This window comes from Bos taurus, chromosome 10, assembly GCF_002263795.3.
Source record: "Bos taurus isolate L1 Dominette 01449 registration number 42190680 breed Hereford chromosome 10, ARS-UCD2.0, whole genome shotgun sequence".
NCBI classification, from domain to species: Eukaryota; Metazoa; Chordata; class Mammalia; order Artiodactyla; family Bovidae; genus Bos; species Bos taurus.
Window position 1 is genome coordinate 27,021,053 of NC_037337.1, and position 22,523 is coordinate 27,043,575.

At 38.3% G+C, this 22,523-nt stretch overlaps 3 protein-coding genes and 1 long non-coding RNA gene across 4 annotated transcripts; 1 reads left to right on the plus strand and 3 right to left on the minus strand.

The window, feature by feature from the left end:
- Positions 1-338: 338 nt before the first annotated feature.
- On the plus strand, positions 339-1,338 carry OR11J12 (olfactory receptor family 11 subfamily J member 12). Its single transcript, XM_002690670.3, has one exon. The coding sequence runs from the start codon at positions 367-369 to the stop codon at positions 1,336-1,338; it is 972 nt and encodes a 323-aa protein (XP_002690716.2). The 5' UTR covers positions 339-366.
- Positions 1,339-9,724: 8,386 nt separating this feature from the next.
- Positions 9,725-11,311, minus strand: OR11J6 (olfactory receptor family 11 subfamily J member 6). Its single transcript, XM_010809152.3, has one exon. The coding sequence runs from the start codon at positions 10,685-10,687 to the stop codon at positions 9,725-9,727; it is 963 nt and encodes a 320-aa protein (XP_010807454.1). The 5' UTR covers positions 10,688-11,311.
- A 355-nt stretch (positions 11,312-11,666) lies between these two features.
- On the minus strand, positions 11,667-17,130 carry LOC132346355 (uncharacterized). Its single transcript, XR_009496162.1, has 3 exons — positions 16,919-17,130; positions 14,110-14,167; positions 11,667-11,881 (listed from the first exon to the last, which is right to left on the minus strand). It is a non-coding gene; the product is annotated as an uncharacterized lncRNA (long non-coding RNA).
- Positions 17,131-19,123: 1,993 nt separating this feature from the next.
- LOC101907138 (tetratricopeptide repeat protein 9C-like) lies at positions 19,124-20,528 on the minus strand. Its single transcript, XM_010809139.4, has one exon. The coding sequence runs from the start codon at positions 20,107-20,109 to the stop codon at positions 19,594-19,596; it is 516 nt and encodes a 171-aa protein (XP_010807441.1). The 5' UTR covers positions 20,110-20,528; the 3' UTR covers positions 19,124-19,593.
- Between the last annotated feature and the right edge of the window lie 1,995 nt (positions 20,529-22,523).

A 22,523-nucleotide genomic window follows, 5' to 3' on the forward strand; every position in this document is an offset into this window, starting at 1 on the left:
CTTCTACTCAGATTCAAACTCCCTCTATATGGAAATTCTAGAGCCCCTAATGTATTGTTTGAAGTTGTTTTGAGCATAAGATGTTTGACATAATCCGAAGACCAGGGACTCTGCTTTTTTGTTCATTGTCTTTCCCTACCTCCCAGAACAGTGCCTGGCAATAGTATGTGTAAAATAAAAGCTTATTAAATAAACAAGGAGGAAAAGGAGAAAAAGAGGAAAGAAAAACTCACTTTTCCAGAGGGAAGACAGAAATTCAAAAAACCCAAATTATGGGAAAAAAACATATCTCTTCATCAGGAATTGGAAAAAATATAGATATTTCTGTGTTTCTCATTGTCTCTGTCACTTCCACAGTTCAGATGAATGAGGACCTTGGAGACTAATACCTCTGGGTCTGTGAGTGTGTTCATTCTCCTGGGCTTCCCCTGCCGCAGGGAGATCCAGATCCTCCTCTTTGTGCTCTTCTCCATCATCTATTTCCTGATCCTCATGGGGAACGCAGCCATCATCTGTGCTGTGTGGTCAAGCTGGAAGCTCCATACACCCATGTACATCCTCCTGGCCAACTTCTCCTTCCTGGAGATCTGCTATGTCAGTTCCGATGTGCCCAAAATGCTGGCCAACATCATCTCCCAGACCAAGAGCATCTCCTACGCTGGCTGCCTGCTCCAGTTCTACTTCTTCTTCTCCATGTGTGCGGCTGAGTCTTTATTTCTGTCAGTGATGTCTTTTGATCGATTTCTTGCCATTTGTAGACCTTTGCATTATCCTATCATTATGACCCATCGCCTGTGTGTGTTGTTAGTGGTCTTCTGCTGGGTAGGTGGCTTTCTCTGGTTATTGACCCCTTTGATTCTAATACCTCAAGTGCCCTTCTGTGGTCCAAACACTGTTGACCATTTTCTCTGTGATCTGGCACCTTTGCTGGCACTGTCCTGTGCTCCAGTATCTGGAATTAGGCTGATTTGTGGTATCGTGAGCTCTCTAATCATCTTCCTCACCTTACTGTACATTCTTGGCACTTACTTTTATATCCTCAGTGTGGTGCTACAGATGTCCTCAGGCTCAGGAAGGCAGAAAGCTTTCTCTACTTGTGCCTCCCACCTTGCTGTGATATCCCTCTTCTATGGCTCAGTCATGGTGATGTATGTTAGCCCAGGTTCTGGCGAATATCCAGGGATACAGAAATTTGTGACCTTGTTCTATGCTTTGGCAACCCCTTTCTTTAATCCCCTGATCTACAACTTCAGGAACAAAGATATGGAAGAAGCACTACAAAAAATTTTGAGTGTTTTACTGAAGGAAATCTTTAAAGGCTCCAAAAGTCGAATTTAACATAATGCATAATTCATGTTTAGGAGGATGCAAGATCATGAGATGAATGAGATTATGTTTTTTTTCCTTTAATTTTATTTTCATATATTGGGAAGATGACTGAAAAATCCATTAGATCCATGATTTGAGTCTTAGGAAGTTATTATTCATGGTCCAGATATGTTTGTACCTTAAATATAGTTGTTTTGAACAATTTAATAATATTTTCACATATTTCTCTTTTGGTATACATTACATTTTGCTGACTTATCTCAACGTCCTCAAATTCTGCCTTTATCAAACCAGTTCTTTTTTTCAGTTCAGTTCAGTTCAGTTCAGTCGCTCAGTCATGTCCGACTCTTTGTGACCCCATGAATCGCAGCATGCCAGGCCTCCCTGTCCATCACCAACTCCCGGAGTTCACTCAGACTCACGTCCATCGAGTCAGTGATGCCATTCAGCTATCTCATCCTCTGTTGTCCCCTTCTCCTCCTGCCCCCAATCCCTCCTAGCATCAGAGTCTTTTCCAATGAGTCAACTCTTCGCATGAGGTGGCCAAAGTACTGGAGTTTCAGCTTTAGCATCATTCCTTCCAAAGAAATCCCAGGGCTGATCTCCTTCAGAATGGACTGGTTGGATCTCCTTGCAGTCCAAGGGACTCTCAGGTCTTCTCCAACACCACAGTTCAAAAGCATCAATTCTTTGGCATTCAGCTTTCTTCACAGTCCAACTCTCACATCCATATGTGACCACTGGTAAAACCATAGCCTTGACTAGACAGACCTTTGTTGGCAAAGTAATGTCTCTGCTTTTTAATATGCAAACTGTTCTTTTTTTAGAGCATAGCAAATGCTAATATATTGCAATCATATGAATATTTAGCCAGTAATCCTTCAGATAACCAGATTACCAGATTTTTAAACAAAATCCTCAATATCAGAGAAAATTTACCACAATTTCTTTTGTATATCCCATTATCCTAAGTATTGTTTTGGGCACCAACAATGGTCCTCAGTAAGATTATGTTGTCTTGATTGACTCTCCACATTTTGCCAGTACTATCACTTTAGGAGGCAGGTCCTCGTCTTCTATATGCAGATATGCGAAGATTAGTTCATATTCAGTGTAAGCCAAAGAGTTGTAGACTTTGTGGGATCACTACAATCCAGCCCAAAGGTGCACTTATTTTCTTTTTTTAAAATTTATTTTAAGTGGAGGTTAATTACTTTACAATATTGTGGTGGTTTTTGCTATACATTGACATGAATCAGCCATGAGTGTAATGTGTTCCCCATCCTGAACCCCCTCCCACCTCCCTCCCCATCTTATCCCTCAGGGTCATCCCAGTGCACCAGCCCTGAGCACCCTGTCTCATGCATCAAACCTGGATTGGTGATCTATTTCACATATGATAAAATACGTGTTTCAATGCTATTCTCTCAAATCATCCCACCCTCGCCTTCTCCCAGAGTCTAAAAGACTGTTCCTTACATCTGTGTTTCTTTTGCTGTCTCGTACACAGGGTTATCATTACCATCTTTCTAAATTCCATATATATGCATTAGTATACTATATTGGTGTTTTTATTTCTGACTTCATTCTGTATAATAGGCTCCAGTTTCATCCACCTCATTAGAACTGATTCAAATGCATTCTTTTTAATAGCTGAGTAATATTCCATTATGTATATGTATCACAGCTTTCTTATCCATTCATCTGCTAATGGACATCTAGGTTGCTTCCATGTCCTGGCTATTGTAAACAGTGCTGCGATGAACACTGGGGTACATGAGTCTCTTTCAATTCTGGTTTCCTTGGTGTGTATGCCCAGCAGTGGGATTGCTGGGTCATATGGCAGTTCTATTTCCAGTTTTTTAAGGAATCTCCACACTATGCTCCATAGTGGCTGTACTAGTTTGCATTCCCATCAACAGTGTAAGAGGGTTCCTTTTTCTCCACACCCTCTCCAGCATTTATTGTTTGTAGACTTTTTGATAGCAGCCATTCTGACTGGCATGAAATGGTACCTCATTGAGGTTTTGATTTGCATTTCTCTGATAATGAGTGATGTTGAGCATCTTTTCATGTGTTTGTTAGCCATCTGTGTGTCTTCTTTGGAGAAATGTCTGTTTAGTTCTTTGGCCCGTTTTTTGATTGGGTCGCTTATTTTTCTGGAATTGAGCTGCAGGAGTTGCTTGTATATTTTTGAGTTTAATTCTTTGTCATTTGCTTCGTTTGATGTTATTTTCTCCCATTCTGAAGGCTGTCTTTTCATCTTGCTTATAGCTTCCTTTGTTGCACAAAAGCTTTTAAGTTTAATTAGGTCCCATTTGTTCATTTTTGCTTTTATTTCCATGACTCTGGGAGGTGGGTCATAGAGAATTCTGCTATGATTTGCATTAGAGAGTGTTTTGCCTATGTTTTCCTCTAGGAATTTTATAGTTTCTGGTCTTACATTTGGATCTTTAATCCATTTTGAGTTTATTTTTGTGTATGGTGTTAGAAAGTGTTCTAGTTTCATTCTTTTACAAGTGGTTGACCAGTTTTCCCAGCACCACTTGTTAAAGAGATTGTCTTTTCTCCATTGTATATTTTTGCCTCCTTTGTCAAAGATAAGGTGTCCATAGGCGCGTGGATTTATCTCTGGGCTTTCTATTTTGTTCCAGTGATCTATGTTTCTGTCTTTGAGGTGCACTTATTTTTATGTAGTTCTCTATAAAATTCTTGGAGTCCCTCAGAGGTAATTTCTAGTCTTCTAATTTCTTGTTTTCTAAAATAGGAACTTAATTTATGATATTGCACTTCATGAGGAAACCTTAGGCTAAAATTTTGTTATGGAATAGCTTCGGCACTAACTTTGATTTCAAGCTTAGTCAAACATCAGAAAACTCCTGCTGGATATTTTTGCATGAAGATGGATTTCAAATTTAGATGTCTAATCCTAAAATTTTAATCTTTTAAATTAGCTATAGTCATACTTATTTGTCAATGGCTCCTCAGAGCTATAGCTTGAACTTAAAGTCTTGACATTTATTTTTTTTGAAATTGAAGTATAATTTTGTTACAATGTTGTGTTAGTTTCTGCTGTATAGGAAAGTGCATCAGCTGAGTGTATACATATATCCCCTTCCTCTTGGATCTCACAAAATTAAATAGTGTGATATTTACCAAGAATAACTGTAGACCAGTAGAGTATAATATATGACTTAAATATGTCTGATTATTAAAGAGATTTTAATATAAAATATAAATGTTTCTCATTTTGGTGAGAAAGTTCTGAAAAAAACCTTACAATCAACTGGGAATCTAGTTCTAGTTTTCTGTGAGTGTTATTTTTCAAAAGGCACCTCTAATTTAACCATCTTAACCCTAGGAATATATAAATACAGTCAGCCCTCTGTATTTGTAGTTTCTGAATCTGTGGATTCAAGGAACTGGGGATCAAAAATACTAAAAAAAAAAAAAAAAAAGAGCCAGAAATTTCCAAAAAGAAAGACTTGAATTTGTTGTGTACAAGCAAGTATTTTCATAACATATACATTGTGTTTATAACTACTTACATAACATCTACATTGTATTAGGTATTATAAGTAAACTAGAGATGGGTCCAAGTATACAGGTTGTGCTTAGGTTACATGCAAATACTATGCCATTTTATATAAGGAAATTGAACATTCTCAGGTTTTAGTATCTGTTGGGGTTCCTGATAGTCTTCCTCTTTCCTAATTTTCTCACAAATACAAATAAGAGTAAAGACATCACCTTAGGAGAGGATGAGTGAGTGGAGTACTTTGAGAATGCAGGGAGATATATCCTTGGAACATAAATAATCTTTGCCAGTATTAAGAAGAAAGTAGAATTGACAAGCCTGACAACTTATCTCAAAAAAAAGAGCTGACAATTTCTGTCCACTGCCCTATTTAATAAGTAGAAATCTTGCTCATGATTTTTACATGTCTCATATTTAAATTGTTCTCGTACTCAAAAGTTGGGCTTTTCTGCTGGCTCAGCAGTAAAGAATCTGCCTGCAATGCAGAAGACACAAGAAACGTGGATTCAATCCCTGAGTTGGGAAGATTCCCTGCAGTAGGACATGACAACCAGCTTCAGTATTCATGCTGAGAAAAGCCCATGTACAGAGAAGCCTGGCAGGTTATAGTCCATGGGGGCATAAAGTCTCAGACACAACTGGAGTGACTGAGCACAGCACATACACAAAATTTAGATTTAATTAGCAGTATCCAAATTTTCAGTGAAGGTAATTGCTTCCATGGGAAAACCTGGAATTAAAAATGTAATGATTTATGCATGTATGTATATATACCAGAAGAATCTACTTTATTGTGTCATGACAGAATAAGACTAACCTATATAAGAATTACATACATTAGCCAGAATTTCTCATATTATGTCAAGATAATGACTAAAGTAGTTTCACTGAAATAAAATATAAAAATATGCACTTAAAAATGGATGAACAAATATCCAAGTGGAGATTTATAAGTAGACAATTTTATATGCAAGTCCATAAGTATGAGTTGAGGTTGCAAGTGGAGGTAAAAACCTAGGAAGTATCAACATATGAAAGGCATTTTAAGCTATTAGATTCTTTGAGATCTGTCTAAACCAATGCTGAGATACAATGTGAACCACAAACAATGCATATGTAGTTTTTAATATTCTAACAGCCACATAAACAATAAGTGAAATTAATTTCATAATATATTTTAACTCAATTTATCCCAAAGAGTATCATTTAAGTTTATAATCAACTTAAACATTATTAATGAAACATTTACATTCTTTTATTATACTAAGTCTTCAAAACTGGTGTGTGATTTTACAATTATTACATTCTTCATTAGGACTAGTCACATTTCAAGTGGTCCATAGCCACATGTGGGTCATGGCTGTTGTACTGGACAGTGTAGGTATACATAGAGAAATCTGAGGTCTAATTAAGGAGCTCAAAAAGTTGTTGAGGTTAAACAAGTAAGTGAATCGTCATTTTTCAGAATACAGTTTCTTTGCTTAGAAAGAATAATTATCCTCTTATTTCACTGGTGTTCCTATTTTAAATCCTGATTTTGGTGGCACAAAAACCCACTGAGTACACTGTATTTTGGAAGTAGTTCTCTCACACATCCATGTACCACCTCCTTGAACAAAGTCTTTCCTGAAGAACTGTATCTTCAGCTTCATTGCCCTAATTTGTTCCAAACTGACAGAAGACTCTGCAAGAGCTGGATGAAAGTCCTCTCTTAGACATTGCTTTTTAGGGGAAAATCGGAAGTGATAGGGGAGTCAGTCATTTGTAGAGCAATACTTAGGTATAATCCAATTTATTGTTCTTGCTGTTCAGTCTCTCAGTCATGCCCAACTCTTTGCGACCTCATAGACTGCAGCATGCCAGGCTTCCCTGTCCATCACCAACTCCCAGAGCTTGCTCAGAGTCATGTCCATTGAGTCAGTGATGCCATCCAACCATCTCATCCTCTGTCACCCCCTTTTCCTGCCTTCAATCTTTCCCAGCATCAGGGACTTTCCCAATGAGTTGGGAAAGAGCCAAAGAGTTGGCTCTTCGCATCAGGTGGGCAAAGTATTGGAGTTTCTACTTCAGCATCAGTCCTTCCAATGAATATTCCAATTTATATATTCATTCAAAACCCATATTTTATATGTAAATGCACAGAAAAAATCTGGATGTATACCCACTAAACCGAACATATTCCTGTGGAGAGAAGTAGGTGTGTAGAGGTGTGGAACTATGAGGATTTTCATTATTTTGTTCTGTTTTGTTTTTTATGATGAAAATTGTTAACTATAAAATATATCATTTGTATAAATTTTTAGAATATAGAGAAAGTGGAATATAATTCATTCCAATGTAGCTAAATAAGCCCTGGTTATTGAAAATTCTATGTATCTAACATTTAGGGCAAAACCAAAGATATTTAATTTCATATATGAATATCTTTTTCAGACACCATGAAAACCTAGATATAAGGGAATATCTTAACTATTTAGTTAATTGTGGCCCATTAACCTTCAGGTTAAAATTTTTTGAGTCAAAGTGAAAGAGTAAATGAAGAATCTTCTTTATCCATTCCTTGCCAGTTCTAAGAAAGGCTTGTGCACAGCCTTAAATCTCACTGCAGTTAATAGAGACTTTCTCAGATGATGGACAATTTCCTTCCCTTTAGTTGAACTCTGTCTCTCAGAACTCCAGAGTGTAGTAATAACTTATAAACTTCATATTAAGTTCTAACAGCACTCATTGTGAGATAGACAAGCCCTCAACTACCCACAGTGAAGTTTATTTCCTCTTACTCATCCTGCTGTGAGTTCCCTGCTGTTACATAGGTGGATTATTTAGCTAAGTCCTACCCTGTGGAACTTCTAAAGGGAACATAACCCAGGCATATCATAGGGGAGTTGAAATGAATGTGTTGTTATAGTTGGTATTTTTCTTTTGTTTTTGTTGCCTAGTATCTCAGTAGAGACTTGGAGCTCTTTGTATCTTTGTATGACTGGAGTTTTTATTTATAGGTATTAGCTCCCCCAGCTCCCAGCCTCTGTTGCAGCTATAGTAGAGAGATGTACTCTTGGTTCCACCAAGCAGGTACAACTACCCCAGATTTTGAGTCAGGATAGTGACGCAGGAAGGAGAAATGGGACGGTAGGGGATAGCAATGTTGAAATATTAGGGAGAAAATAGCACTGAAGCAGTTAGCACACTTATTGCAGGAAAGACAAATCCCTAGTGCAGAATTGGCAGGATCTTAGTGCACTAACTGCAGGAGGATTCTTTACCATCTGAGGCATACTCAGATGGCAGCGCTGTGACATCTGGTGGCCCATGGCAGTAGGAATGGCTGTAGTGATAGTGATTTTTCCTCAGACCAGTTCCACAGGATGGTTTGCACATTCATCTTTGATTCTGAGCTTCAGCTCTGATTCTTTCACTTTCACTGATTCTGTGACATTTCTGATATCCCATCAATAAATCTTCCCCATTGTCATGCTTAATCAGCCAAAGTCAGCTTCTGTTGTATGCAAGTAAGAAACCTGTTATAATTACATCATAGTAGACTTGTCGTAGGACGGTGCAGTCTCAGTAATCTGCAGAGAGCAAGAAGAAACTAACCCTTCTGGATTGGTTGGTTGCCTGGAATTCTCCTCTGATTTTACGGTGATCCAGCAGCCTCACTACTTAGCATATTCTATTACAGAAAATATTCCCCAAAGTCAGAATAACTTGGAAGAGGGCTTTAAAGCCCTCTTTACTTGTTGTGTGCAAGTAAGAACCCTGTTTTCTAAGTAAAAACAGAAAACATGAATTGAGGTCTGTACAAAAAAATCTGGTTTGGATTGCACATTGTCAGTCAAATCATAAGCTTTTTCTTCACTATATAGGAGAAAATTTACAAACTAACCCCTCCCCCAGAAAAAGAAATTTTGTGCTACAGTTTAAAATATGATACATATTGTTGAACACATGAAACTTGCATAATGTTATAAACCAATGTTGCCTCAATAAAGTTTTTAATTAAAAAAATAAAATATGAACGTTTCAGAGTACAGGCAGATGATCAGGTCAAGCCAAAAATTTTATATTAAGTGCTGACTGCCTTGAAGTAGCTTATATTTAATTGGCAGAATCTGTTTTATGGTTTCTCATGCTTGTTTTCTGTTAACAGTAAATGTTCCTCTTCTTAAAGCTTGGAAGGTGCAGAAACTCAGTTTTGAGTAAGGAATACTTAATGATTTGGCACATGTGTGCTTGTCTTTGTACTCTCTTCAAAGTTGGACCAAGAATTTTCCCTAAGAAGAAACCTTATAAATTCCTATTTTAATTTGCTACATACTGTGCATAGCTCATCAGTGCTCGGTATTAAGGAAAACACAAGTGAAAAACACTACTGTTTCAGTGACAGATATTGAGTCCTTGATCTTATAAATTAAGCAATTGGCTTTTTTCATGAGCATAGTAAGTTGGTGATATTTCTCATTATAGACAACCTTATAATTGGAAAAAAAATAGTTGATAAATTTAAAGTGCATAAAACAGTATTAGGATAAAAGCCAAGATACAAGTTGGAAACATGAGCCTTAGTTTTGTATATACCAACTTGATTACATTAGTTTTAGGACTACAAAAAAATCTTTAAAACATAGAAATTGTATTAATACACTGGTAAATAAAAACTCTATGAAATTTTGCTGCAATAGACCTTTGGAACTGTGGGTATTTTCTTTTGAGATAGGATGAGAGTTTTTTGGTGTGTGTAATGAATCATACTTTTATGAGATTAAGAAGTCAAATACTCAGACATGACCAGAAAATAGTTTTTTTAAATGAGAGAAATTCTGAATTCTTGAGAGAATAATGATGCAAAAATGTTTATCATTTCTCTGTATTTTTAGAAATTTCTGATGCACAGAGGACTTTCTTCAATGCATCTTTCATATCTTTGTTCCGGAGGCTGTAGATCAGAGGATTAAAGAATGGGGTTGCCATGCAGTAAAACAGGGTCACAAATTTCTGTGTCCCAGGATGGCTCCTGGAGCCTGGACTCACATACATCACCATAACTGAGCCATAGAACAAGGAAACCACCAAGAAATGGGAGGCACACGTAGAAAAAGCTTTGTTCCTGCCTGAGCCAGCTGGGACCCGAAGTACAGCTCGCAAAACTAAGGTATAGGACCCAAGAATGTAGAGGAAGGTGATGAAAATGATAAGCGAGCTTACAGTGGCACAAGTTAGAGTAGTTTTGGGCACAGGGGCACAGGACAGTGCCAGCAATGGTCCCAGATCACAGAAAAAATGGTCAATGACATTAGGGCCACAGAAAGGCACCCGAGACATAAGAACTGCAGGCATCAGTATTGATAAAAAGCCACCTGCCCAGCAGAAAACCACTAATCGGGCGCAGAGTTGATAAGTCATGATGGTGGGATAATGCAGAGGTCGACAGATGGCAAGGAACCGATCAAAGGACATCGCAGATAGAAAGTAGCCCTCAGCCGCACACATGGAGAAGAAGAAGTAGAACTGGAGCAGGCAGCCAGCGTAGGAGATGCTCTTGGTCTGGGAGATGATGTTGGCCAGCATTTTGGGCACATCAGAACTGACATAGCAGATCTCCAGGAAGGAGAAGTTGGCCAGGAGGATGTACATGGGTGTATGGAGCTTCCGGCTTGACCACACGGCACAAATGATGGCTGCGTTCCCAAGGAGGGTCAGCAGGTAGATGAGGGAGAACATGACACAGAGGAGGATCTGGATCTCCCTGCGGGAGGGGAAGCCCAGGAGAATGAACTCACTCACAGACCCAGAGCTATTACTGGCTTCTGAGATGTGCATTCTTCTGATCTATGAAGGGAATGATCATTATATTAGCCATTTCTTTCTCTTAAAAGGTCATTTTTTATCTTCTGACTTCTATTTACTCCTTTAATGCACTTTTGTGAAAGGGCTCCATATGGTTCTGAATTTGACTCATTTCCCAATGATCTAGCTTAGTCCAATGAGAGCAGAGTTCTGAGAACCCAAGTCAATATGTTACTATATGCTCCTACAGCCCTCACTGTAAGTCTCCATTTTTTTCAGAGTATAAATTTCATTGACATTGTGTAGCATAGAGTCCAGATTGTTTTCTATGTTTGCATTTACCTTAATTCTTCTTTGATGTAAAGTTTCATAAGATACACCCTCATGCTGCTGCTGCTGCTAAGTCACTTCAGTCGTGTCCGACTCTGTGTGACCCCATAGACGGCAGCCACCAGGCTCCCCCATCCCTGGGATTCTCCAGGCAAGAACACTGGAGTGGGTTGCCATTTCCTTCTCCAATGCATGAAAGTGAAAAGTGAAAGTGAAGTCACTCAGTCGTGTCCGACTCCTAGCAACCCTATGGACTGCAGCCTACCAGGCCCCTCCATCCATGGGATTTTCCAGGCAAGAGTACTGGAGTGGGTTGCCATTGCCTTCTCCGATACACCCTCATACATACATCTAATTTCTTTTCTCCTTGTTGGAAAGAAATTTTTATTTAGAATTTTGGAAAATTCTAAGAAAAATCAAAGTTCAAATTAATATTGTAACAGATGGTAACTAGAGTTATTGTGGTGATCATTTTGTAGTGTATAAAAATGCTGAATCATGATCCTGTACACGTAAAACATATAATATTGCAAGTCAATTTGACTTCAATTTAAAAAAAATGGCCTAGCAATATTCATAGCAGAAAAGTGGAATTCAAGCCTTGTCTTCAACAAAACAAAGAAAATCATTTTATATGAATAAGAGGTAAAAGATGAATGAAGAAATATTAAAGCTTGTCATGTTGTAGAACAATTATAAATTACTATGAAGTTGAACTAAGTCAGTACAAAAAGAGTACCTTACTGTGTTGTCAGTTAACAATTTTTTAGGATATCTGTCCTCGATGGCTCTGTTTACTGAAGCAGGGTGATGAAGACATTGCCACAAATCCCATTTTAGACAGTATCTATTAGTTTCTTAGAGCTGGTGTTTAACTTCTACTTGCTGAGCCAACAGCTAAAATGATACAGAGAAAAAAGGACTTTTGTTGGCTTCTTTCTTTTATTAGGAGATCCTGGCTCTCAAATAGAAAAATAGCAAGAGACAGATGGAGAAAACTTGTCTCTTAGCTCAGATGGCTGCAAAAGTATATTGTGCATGTACTACAGCTTTTCCTCCTTGACCCAAATTCCTATTTATGGTAAAGAAGAGTTTTAACAAGGCTACTAACTAAAGCTGGAAATCACCATCTTTGACCTGCCCTGTGTCCTAATTTTTGGCACTTTTTATGAAAGTGAAAGTCACTCAGTCATGTCCAACTCTTTGTGACCCCATGGACTATAACATCCATGGAATTCTCCAGGCCAGAATACTGTAATGGGTACCCTTTCCCTTCTCCAGGGGATTCTTCCCAACCCAGGGATTGAACCCAGGTTTCCAGCATTGCAGATGGATTCTTTACCAGCTGAGCCACAAGGAAAGCCCAAGAATACTGGAGGGGGTAGCCTATCCCTTCCTCAGCGGATCTTCCTGACCCAGTAATCGAACTGGGGTCTCCTGCATTGCAGGCGGATTCTTTACCAACTGAGCTATCAGGGAAGCTCTCTGACTTGAAGCAATTTCTGAACATTAAAAAAAAAATTGACTTCTAAGGCAGTAAGCATAACAGCAAATGCTGTTATGTATGAAGCATTTATTGTGACCATCACTTAACATTCATTATCTCAATAAATTCTACTCCGTCTCCTTTCCAGTTCTAGAGCCTTAAGAAAAAACACCTTCATATTTCTAAATGTAGCGTTGAATTTTATTGTCACTCTGAGCATGTTGATTCTAAAATCCAACTTTTTTCCCTACACAGAAGTCAGCTATATATATTAGCTGCGTTTCCTTAATGTATTTTACTCAATTTGTTCATCTGCCACTTGCCTATATCAAATTTCCACTTGTGCATGTGGAGGACTAGCCTCAGGAAAGCTGTGCTAGTGACTGAGGTTATATACTATAGAAAAAGATTATTTACATATTTCTCACAGTCTCTCTCTATAGTATACATCAGGTATATCATTAAGATGGTGAGGCAGGTATCTTCCAAACTAGCAGCTTCCATCAAATGCCAAAGGGAGATCAAGTATAAAAAGAGTTTTGTGTTCATTCAGAAAGACCAACAGATGGGTGAGTTGAAATGAACTATAAGCTATACATCCCAGGTGGTGGGCTCATTGGAGAAGACTTTGACTGGAAATTCAGTGATTGGAAGGGATGATATGATGCTTCAAATCAGAACTATGCTATGCTATGCTATGCTAAGTCACTTCAGTCGTGTCTGACTCTGTGTGACCCCATAGACGGCAGCCTACCAGGCTCCCCTGTCCCTGGGATTCTCCAGGCAAGAACACTGGAGTGGGTTGCCATTTCCTTCTCCAATGCATGAAAGTGAAAAGTGAAAGTGAAGTCACTCAGTGGTGTCTGAATCTTAGCGACCCCATGGACTGCAGCCTACCAGGCTCCTCCGTCCATGGGATTTTCCAGGCAAGAGTACTGGAGTGGGGTGCCATTGCCTTCTCCATCAAATCAGAACTAGACAACCTAAATTTTCAATATTTGATATTTAGCTAAAATATGTATAGTAACAGCCATCACACTTTTTATTGTGACCATAATTTTACTTATACAGTTGAACTGGCTATGGTGGGTAAATACAGTTGAACTGACTATGGTGGGTAAGATTGTGTGTAATCAGGGCAAAGAAACTTGATAAAGAAAGAAAAATAGTGGAAGGAAGGTGCATTGCAGGGGTGTTATATTTGAATGGGAATTCCCCCTTCACTTGTGGTCGGAATCAGTGTAAACCCACCTCAAAATTAAGGTAAGAATAAGAGTGTGTGAGGAGTCTTTGATGTTTTAACAGTGGCTCTTGAATGAGCAGACGTTAATCAGAATTCAAAGTAAGAAAAAGGAAAATGTCATCAAAGAAAAAGAGAAAGAAACAACAGATTTCCTTTCAAATTTTTATCTATAATACAACTTGGTAGTCTCATGAATGTCTTCCTTCCTTTCCTGATTAAAAACTCCTCTGTTCCTGCCTCACCGTTCTAAGTTCAATTCACCCAGGGCCCTTCTCTCCCTGCCTTGGGTCACTGTGGATTCTACCTGAGACTACATGCTGATTTTTCCTTTCACTGAAAATACAGGAATTCGTCAATCTTAATTACCCTTAATGAAAATAAATATCGATTACTTACAAAAGTTTTATCTCCTTTGAAGTGATATGAAGCTCATTAGCTTCTATCATTTCTTTATCTGAAAAATAATGCAAAGCAGAGAAGTGTCAGCTCAAAATTTCCTGATGGGATTTTTGAACAATTGTATGCTGGATAGATGTGATTCTACCAGGAAGAATGATTTTGTAAAAAATTATATATTATTTGATCTATTACCTTGTTTATAATATGAAATATATTTATAAATAAAAATCCAAAGGAACATTCACAGCCCTCCTTCTGTAGCAATAATACACACAGTGGACATTGCAGCAGGCAGTTGAGGGGCTACCACTTGTGCCCTCTTAAAGATCCTAGATGAAGAATTTGGGGGGTCCTGGCGACACTCTGCCACACTTTGAGCCTCACAAAGGATTCTCTTTAGCTGCAAAAAAAGAATAAAATGCCAAGAAACTCTCCGTTTTAATATGTATACCTTTCTGGTCACACACTGTCCCTAGAGGCCATCCCTCAGGAGCAGCAGGGACAATCAGAGCACATCATTCAATCCCCAAGTGTGTTTCACTTTCAGTGTTGAGCTCAGAGCTGAAAAGGCCTTCCTGAGTCCATCTGTGAGACTGTCACCTAGTAATGGCCCCTCTAGTTTACTGCTCTTCTGACACCCACAGACAGGCTCTGGATTTAAAGCCAGCTCCATATTGGATATCACCAGTTGCTTTAAGGCTCCTAGAGCTCCCTTGTTAGCATATGTGTTTCTTCAAACGATGTTGAAAGTTCACTTTAACAAATTCCCAAATCCTGAGTATCTTCTTGTGGGAGCATGTTCAGTCGCTCAGTGGTGTCTGACTCTTTGTGACCCTGTGGACTATAGCCTGCCAGTCTCCTCTGTCTGTGGGATTTTCCCAGCAAGAATACTGGAGTGGGTTGCTATATCCTCTTCCAAGGGATGTTTTCGACCCAGGGATGGAACCTGTGTCTTGCATCTCCTGCATTGGCAGGCAGATTCTTTACCGCTGAGCCACTGAGGAAGCCCAAGAATCTTCCCCATGACCCACTAAAGTAACCTCCCTGCCTATCTTTATCAGTCTATACAGCAGTGTTAAAAGTTGGTCTGCATTCCATGAGTAGACTCCCAGTGGCAGGGACTGATTCACACTGGAACTGTCCAGTAGCTTTCAATCCTCATGAGTATAAGAAAACTTAGGGTCTCACTTAACATTCAGAGCCTCCTATCATACCCTCAACCTCAAGGATTTTATGTTTTCTTAGGTTTAAATTGTCTTCTCCTGTCTCAATGGATATAAACACTCTACCTGGTTTTTTATTATGTTTAGGTGATAGTGTTTAGTACCTGCTATTTGCTGATTACTATGCCAGCAGATTTCATGTGCATTACCTAATATATATGCATGCATGCTCAGTCAATAAGTCATATCCGACTTTGTGACCCTCATGGACTGTACCTGGCCGGGTTCCTCTATCCATGGAATTCCCCAGGCAAGAATACTGGAGTGGATTGTCATTTCCTCCTCTGGGGTATCTTCCCAACCCAGGAATTGAACCTGGGTCTCCTGCATTGCAGGCGGATTCTTTACCACTGAGCTTGTAATGCTCATTAAACTCTTGAATACTGCCTCATCCTTTTAAAATGATTGAACAGAAGCCCACAGAGGGTAAGAGTTTATATTTGGCTCTAACTCAACTTGGTTTATCTTTTTCTACAAATAGGGTGCCTAGAGTGAAAAATTATATCTAATCCGCCCATGGCTTCTATCTGTTATTCTTTCCTGGTCATTGTTATGCCTTTCTATTCCTCTGGGAAAATTCTATTAATCTTGTTATTTTGGCTTCTTGTCTTCCTCAACTAGTTTTACTTCAAACACTATATTTGAGAAGGTTGTTCAGAATCTGGTTTATGGCTTAACATCTTATTTTATCTTGATACAACAAATTTCTCTGAAAAATGATTGCTAGTGTGAACAAAGATTTGTTTAAAATAGTTATTGCCCATAAGCAGCTTTCAAGGTAATGAGCTACTTTGGCAAAAGTTCCAGCAAAAATCCCATTCAAGGGCAGAACTTTAATTCTTTTTTATTCTTTGCTGTGTAAGTAGACACAGAGTAGTCTTGACAATGAGGTGCATTTGAGTTCTTGGTAATACTATTCTTGCCTGAAAACTCCCAAGGACAGAGAAGCCTAGCAGGCTATAATCCAAAGTGTCGCAAAGAGTTGAACACAACTGAGTATGAACACGCAATGCCTCCTAGCAAGGCAGGAGTCAGACCAGATTCAGATGTTCCTTCTGTTAGACTCTCTATTCCTTGTGCTAGACTTCATCTTTCTTCTCCAAGCTTTAGTTATTTTAGCACAGAGATATCAGGTGTCCAAAACCAGCCAGAAGGTCTCTAATCCAAGCTGACAAAGGCAGCAATATTGAAAGTAGCCCAACACTCTGATGTTCACTAGTTCCAGCAGAAAGCAACCTGGGGAAAAATAATTCTGAGTTAGTAGTAACCAGGTCCTTTTACTGTAGCCCTGCTTCCTGTTGCTTTTTCTAGTAATGACTTAAGGTCACTCTAATTTTCCATTTTGGAAGCACCAGTGATGTATCTGCAAGTCATAGACCCACTGATACTTTCACATTGTGTTTGCAGGCTCATCTTTAATCTCCCTCAATGACTTGCTTATAAAAACTTCTTTTCATTCTTTGTTGCTTTGATGGTGAGTCTAACCTTTTAAAATATTTTGTTATTGATAATGTTTATTGTTAGTAGTTCGTTAGCATGTAACCTTCCAAATCAGTTCTTTCCCTTTTTAACTTCAGAAATACCTCAGAAACCAGTCTTCTCGGATATGTCAATTGCCCCAAGAAAGAAAGCCATCCTGAAAAAAATTGAATTTTTCTAGATGTTTCAGTTTCAGACAAATCTCTCAAATGTGAGTTTGACGTCATATATTTTTCTTTCACTCTTCATGATTATTACATTTGCTCTCTTTTCTTTTCATCCTACGATTTGCTTTCTCTGTGTTTTCTTCCTAGAATTGGTGCCATGGCAACCGAGCCTCTGTGATGTTGACAATGAGTTCACTGCAGCTCTTGTTCTTCTTGATCTGTCCATGGGTAGCAGAGCTTATATGGTGAAGCTCTAGGGGTATGAAAACTGTGTCCAGTTTGGATAATCCAGGACATTCTAAACTTTAGTCAAATAGGACATTTTTCTGCTGAAGAGAAATTGTCCTTTGGGCCTGAAAATCATGGCTTAAGATAGGAATACCCAAGGAAAACGAGGTGCTGATTGTTTCTGGATTCAAACTCTGGGAAAAAAATCAGCACTGGGCTTGAATGTCATTGTCAGGAAGTGGTGTATCCTGGCAAATTGTACCGTCCCAGGCACTCTTTGTTCCAGGCAGGATATTGTGGAAGGTATGGCAGCTAAGCCCCAAGGGCTATGTTGAACCAGTTTCAGCTTTGGGCAATATAGCCCAGGATGCCAGGTCCCTCTCTTTGCACAGCCTTCCCCAGGCCATACATAAAGACTCTTAGTGTTGCTGTGTTCCTTGTGAATTTGGGCAGAAGAGGGAAGTGGCCAAATACATATACTTATCACTTTATACTTGACTTTAGATCGATGATATTCCAAACTGTTGGAAATGAGATAGGTAGTGCTTAATTTCACCATTCTGCTTCTTTTGTTCTCACTAAACATGCCCTGTACATTGAATAATGAATTTTCAAATGAAAGCGAATTTAACTAATTTAATTCTGAGAATTTTCTGGTCTTTTGAGAGTCTCCCAAGCAACTTTGATATGACTGTTAATCTCAGACAAGAGGTGGCATCCCTGACTCAGAAGAAGTTGGGCAGAAATAGAATTTTTTTTTTTACAATACATTTTTAAATATCAGCTTTATTTTTTCCTCATTGATACAGAACATAGCTTACTGTAACATCAAGTCTTAGTGGGGGAAAAAAAGAAAATCAGAAAGCAAAACCAGCCCCAAACAAAGATAACACACAACCATGACATAATTTGGCAACAGTCTAGGCTTAGAAATTTAAGAAGCTTGGAAGAGGAATAAAATATTCCTCTTTTGTTAGCTGTGTCCTTGGACTTAAAAGACTATTTGGTATAAAGACTTTTTGTTATAAGCTGATGGTTGTACTATTTAAGAGTACAGGGAGATACAAAGAGGAGCCTAGTTCATCAAGAGAGACACATTACTGATTAAGAGAGAAGAGCTCATGTACACTTGGCAAGACCAAGAAGTTTTTGTCTGTAAACTGTGTTTATATGATGGCTAATGACATATACTTATTCCTTTCATTCATAAATATAGAGGCAGAGCTATTATGGCCTCATCTACTCTTGTACAACTCATACATTGTGGACATTAGAATAAGTGTGCAGAATGATAAAGGTGCTCTGGTTGAGGAAGCCTCCTACTGAGCCATGGCTGTACCAGATCTGCAGCCTGCACCTGTGCCCAACAAAGCTTCCAGAAAGTTCTGTCGGTGCTTGAAAGGCACAAAGGAAAGAGAACCTTTCCTCACTGTTACCCTCCTCTTTAAGGAATGGAGTTCTTACAAAATACAAGGTGACAGGTAAAAAACAGATCTATGTTTCTATCCTGCTCTTTGTCGTATTGTTTCTAGAAGACTGGTAAACTCCTGCCTTTCTTAGAGAAATGAGCATCCTATAGGTATGCAACTTAAAAATTCAAGCGTTTACAAGTTTTCTGGCATGAGGTCTTTTGAAAGGTTATAAAATATATACTTAGATGCTTGACTCCAGGGGTTTTAAGACAGAAGGGTTTAATAAAAAAAAAAAAGTATACTATATTAATGATCTGAGTGTGAGCAATGGCAAGGCTACAATAGTTAGAAATTATCAAGAGAAACAAGAGGAACTAGATACTTTTGTGGAGGATAAAGAATCTCAATGTATGTGGAACATTAAGAAAAAGGAATTAATGAAGTAGTTACTTTTAAATCTTTCATTTTGAGGCATGTGGGTCCAATTTATTATTGTCTAGTTTCACAGTATGTATTTGCCAGTTTGTGACCTGTGTAAGGGCTTCCCATTTTGGCTTTAGAAATCTGAGGAAACGAAGGGAAAACATTCCTTTCTGCCTGTCCTTATTACTTCATCTTCTGCTAAGCCTTATCCGTTGTATATGACTACATCTACCAACATCTATCATCAAAATCTATGCCAGAGCTATGATTAATCCACCTATAACTGATGAGTGTTTTCCGGTTGTATTTCTCAAGGCAAATGTTTCTGATATATAATACCATATATTAAAAGCCATATAAATAGAAAGATGGGGAAACAAAAACACAGACTATGTAAGTGATAGAAGAGTTTGTGCAGCACTAGAAGCAAAACAAAAGTTCACCTCAGTCAGAGGTGTGGGGGTAATTTCTCTTGCTGAGGCTCAGGTTTCCCTTTGATGGGTCTCTAATGGTTCATCTAAGTTCAAGTGGAGGAGTATCTTTCTTCTTTTAACCAAACATGCCCAGGTAGAGCTGCTTCTCTTTCCCATGGTAGCTGCTGAGTTCCAACTGTGTCCGCTGAAGGTACCTCCGGACGTTGGCGTCTTTTGGCTTCCTATTGACAGCAGCCATGAGGTAGTGCCGGGCCTGGTCATAGTCCTGCAGGTGGAAAAAGGCCACTCCAGCCCGATACAAGGCCTTGGCATTATCAGGCTGCCGCTCCAGGACTTTCTGGCTGTATTCTTTCACCCGTTCATAGTTTACTGGTTCCATCTGAAGGAGACAGGCAGCCAGGTTGTTGTAGCAATCTGTCTGGGTGGTGTGAAGTAGGTTTTCTTGTTCAGGTGTGAGGGCCGAGCCCTGAGGTCCCAGATTAGGTATCGGGGAGGGCAGACTTGGATTCAGACCCCACAGCTGCAGCAGAGCTCGATGGTACCCACTTACAGCATCCCGGTACTTCCCTTCCCGGTAACACTGGTTCCCTTTCTCCTTGTACAGCTGAGCCTCCTGCAGGCGTTTCTCCATAACTCTGTCGCCCAGTGCTCTTGAGGAACTGGGACGTGAAAGAACAACCGAAGCTCTAGGAATAGGAGCGAAGCAACGAATTTTGGCAGCTGACTTAAAAAAGCCAGGAAATTCTCCTTCTCCAGGAGGCCTCTCAGGGAATGACTGCTTGATTCTACTACAGCCCCTTCCTTTCTTCTCTGCAGTTACTTTTTAATCTCTGGAAGTGCAAGCATCTGATCAGGAAGTAGATGTGGGAACAGCAAAGCCTGAGATTAATTGATTTCTCAAAGCGGCGACTCCCGGGTGAGAAAAAACCATGAAAACTATAACGCAGTAACTAAGGAATCGTGGCCGGCGTCTCGAAATAAAATTTTAATAGGCCTGGAAGCAGGCACCTGGCAGTGGCTCAAAGACACCCGATTACATGAAAAATGCCTGTTACACCCATAACTTTCCTCGCTCCCTCCACTGCTCCACACACATTCACACTGTCTTTAGAGCACTGTTCGATGATCTTTTTTTTTTTTTCTCCCTCTCCTCTTGGTTTCTCCCCAAATGCTGATTGATTTAATCACTACTAGGAACATAATCATTTTATGGTTACAGCGTAATATAAGTAGTTCTCTCCTGTTGGACATTTAGATTGCTTTGCAATTTTTTTCTATTACAAACTGTTCTGTGATGATGGTCTCTTACAGTGAATTAATATAAGTGGATTAGCTGATCAAAATGTATATATATAATTTTAAGGCTTTTATTTGCCATATTGCCAGATTGCTTTCTAAAAGTGTTGTCCTAACTCAGCAGATAGTGAGAATGCTCATTTTCCTCACATTTGAAACACATACACACATACAGCTTATTATAATTCTGTATAAAAATTACCATTATGAATATTTTAAAGTAATGTGTCATTATTCTAATGTGTTTTTATTTAATTAGTAATTCGGTTGAGTTTAAAAAATTTTTTTGGTCATTTTGCCTTTTTTTCCTTTTCATTTTTGTATATAACATTTTTCTAATCATGTGTTCATTTTTCTTGATTTAAAATAATTTCTTATAACTTATAAATATCTTTGTCGTTTTTGACATTTGCCTATTTAATACATGTGCATAGTAATTTTTTGAACCAAAGCTATTTTTTTATGTAGTCACATACACACTCTTTCTTTTAATGGTTTATACTTTGGTTTTATGCTTAGGAATATCTTCACACCTTGAGATTACATATTTATAACATATATGATGTAGAATTGAAAGATGTCTATTTTGTGAACAGAAAATGTGTGCAATTATCAAAAAGGAAACACAACCAGTCTCCAGAACTTGTGGCAATTTCAGAAAGGATACATTTCAGAAGAATAAACCCCTTCTCCCTAAAGGAAGGGGTTAGTGTAATCAACTTGCCACCAAGTGGCTGGCTCTAATGGCTTTTGAGAAACTCTGAGGCAGAAATTTGAAAGATATGTGGTGGTTTTCAAGTGGGACACTCTTAGTATGAGTTAAAATTCATGTAGAACTATTCAGTACCACTGCAGCTGAAAAAGAAGCTCACCAAAAGCATCCGCTACAGTAAATGTCTGGCTCCATTACCATTTACTAGTTGTGTGATATTGGGGAAATTCCTGAACCTCACTAAAACTGTTAGTTTTCTAATTTTTTAACATCATGTTGATAATAACTTGCTCCAGAAGGTTGTTATATGTATAAAATAAATGTATATTATATATAATAAATGAAGTGACTGTTCTCAAAATATTCAGTGTGATAACAGTTCCATAAGGTGATTTGGAAGAAAATAAAGTTATCCCATCAAAATTGGATAAAGCTCCATTTCAGTACATGTATTTTGGAGATTCATAATACTTATAGTGTTTTGAGGACTTCATGAATTTGCTTAATTTGGTGTAACCCTCTGCTTGCTTTATTTAAATATGTCACTTAAAAAAATTGAGCAGACATTTTTCCTCCTTTCCTATTAATTTCACATGAATTATTCCTAGAAAAGCATGTTGATAAATTTGGAGATAGTTTATAGAAGTGGTTTAGCTCAGTGATTAGCAACTGATAAATTCTTAGACATAGTAGTACATGTAATTGAAATAAAGGTAGTAGGCTGCAAGGCTGACCTCTGTATGAGAGGAGGTAAGAATTTATTTTACGGTTTGGAAAGAATGTCACTTTTTGATGGTGAGATTGAGGGAAGTATTTGAGGAAAGTAGTAAAACAAGAAATTATTTATTGAGTAGGATAGACTTTGCTTGTATCCTTGAAAATAATCTCCTAAAATAAATTAGACAAATTTGAAATTTAGATTTCACTATATCCTTAATTTATAAAGTCCTGAATTAAGCAAAAGTTACTAAAAAAGTTGAATTTCATTTCATTTTAATTAATAAATTAATTAATTCCATTTTAAGTATCAGCAGCCT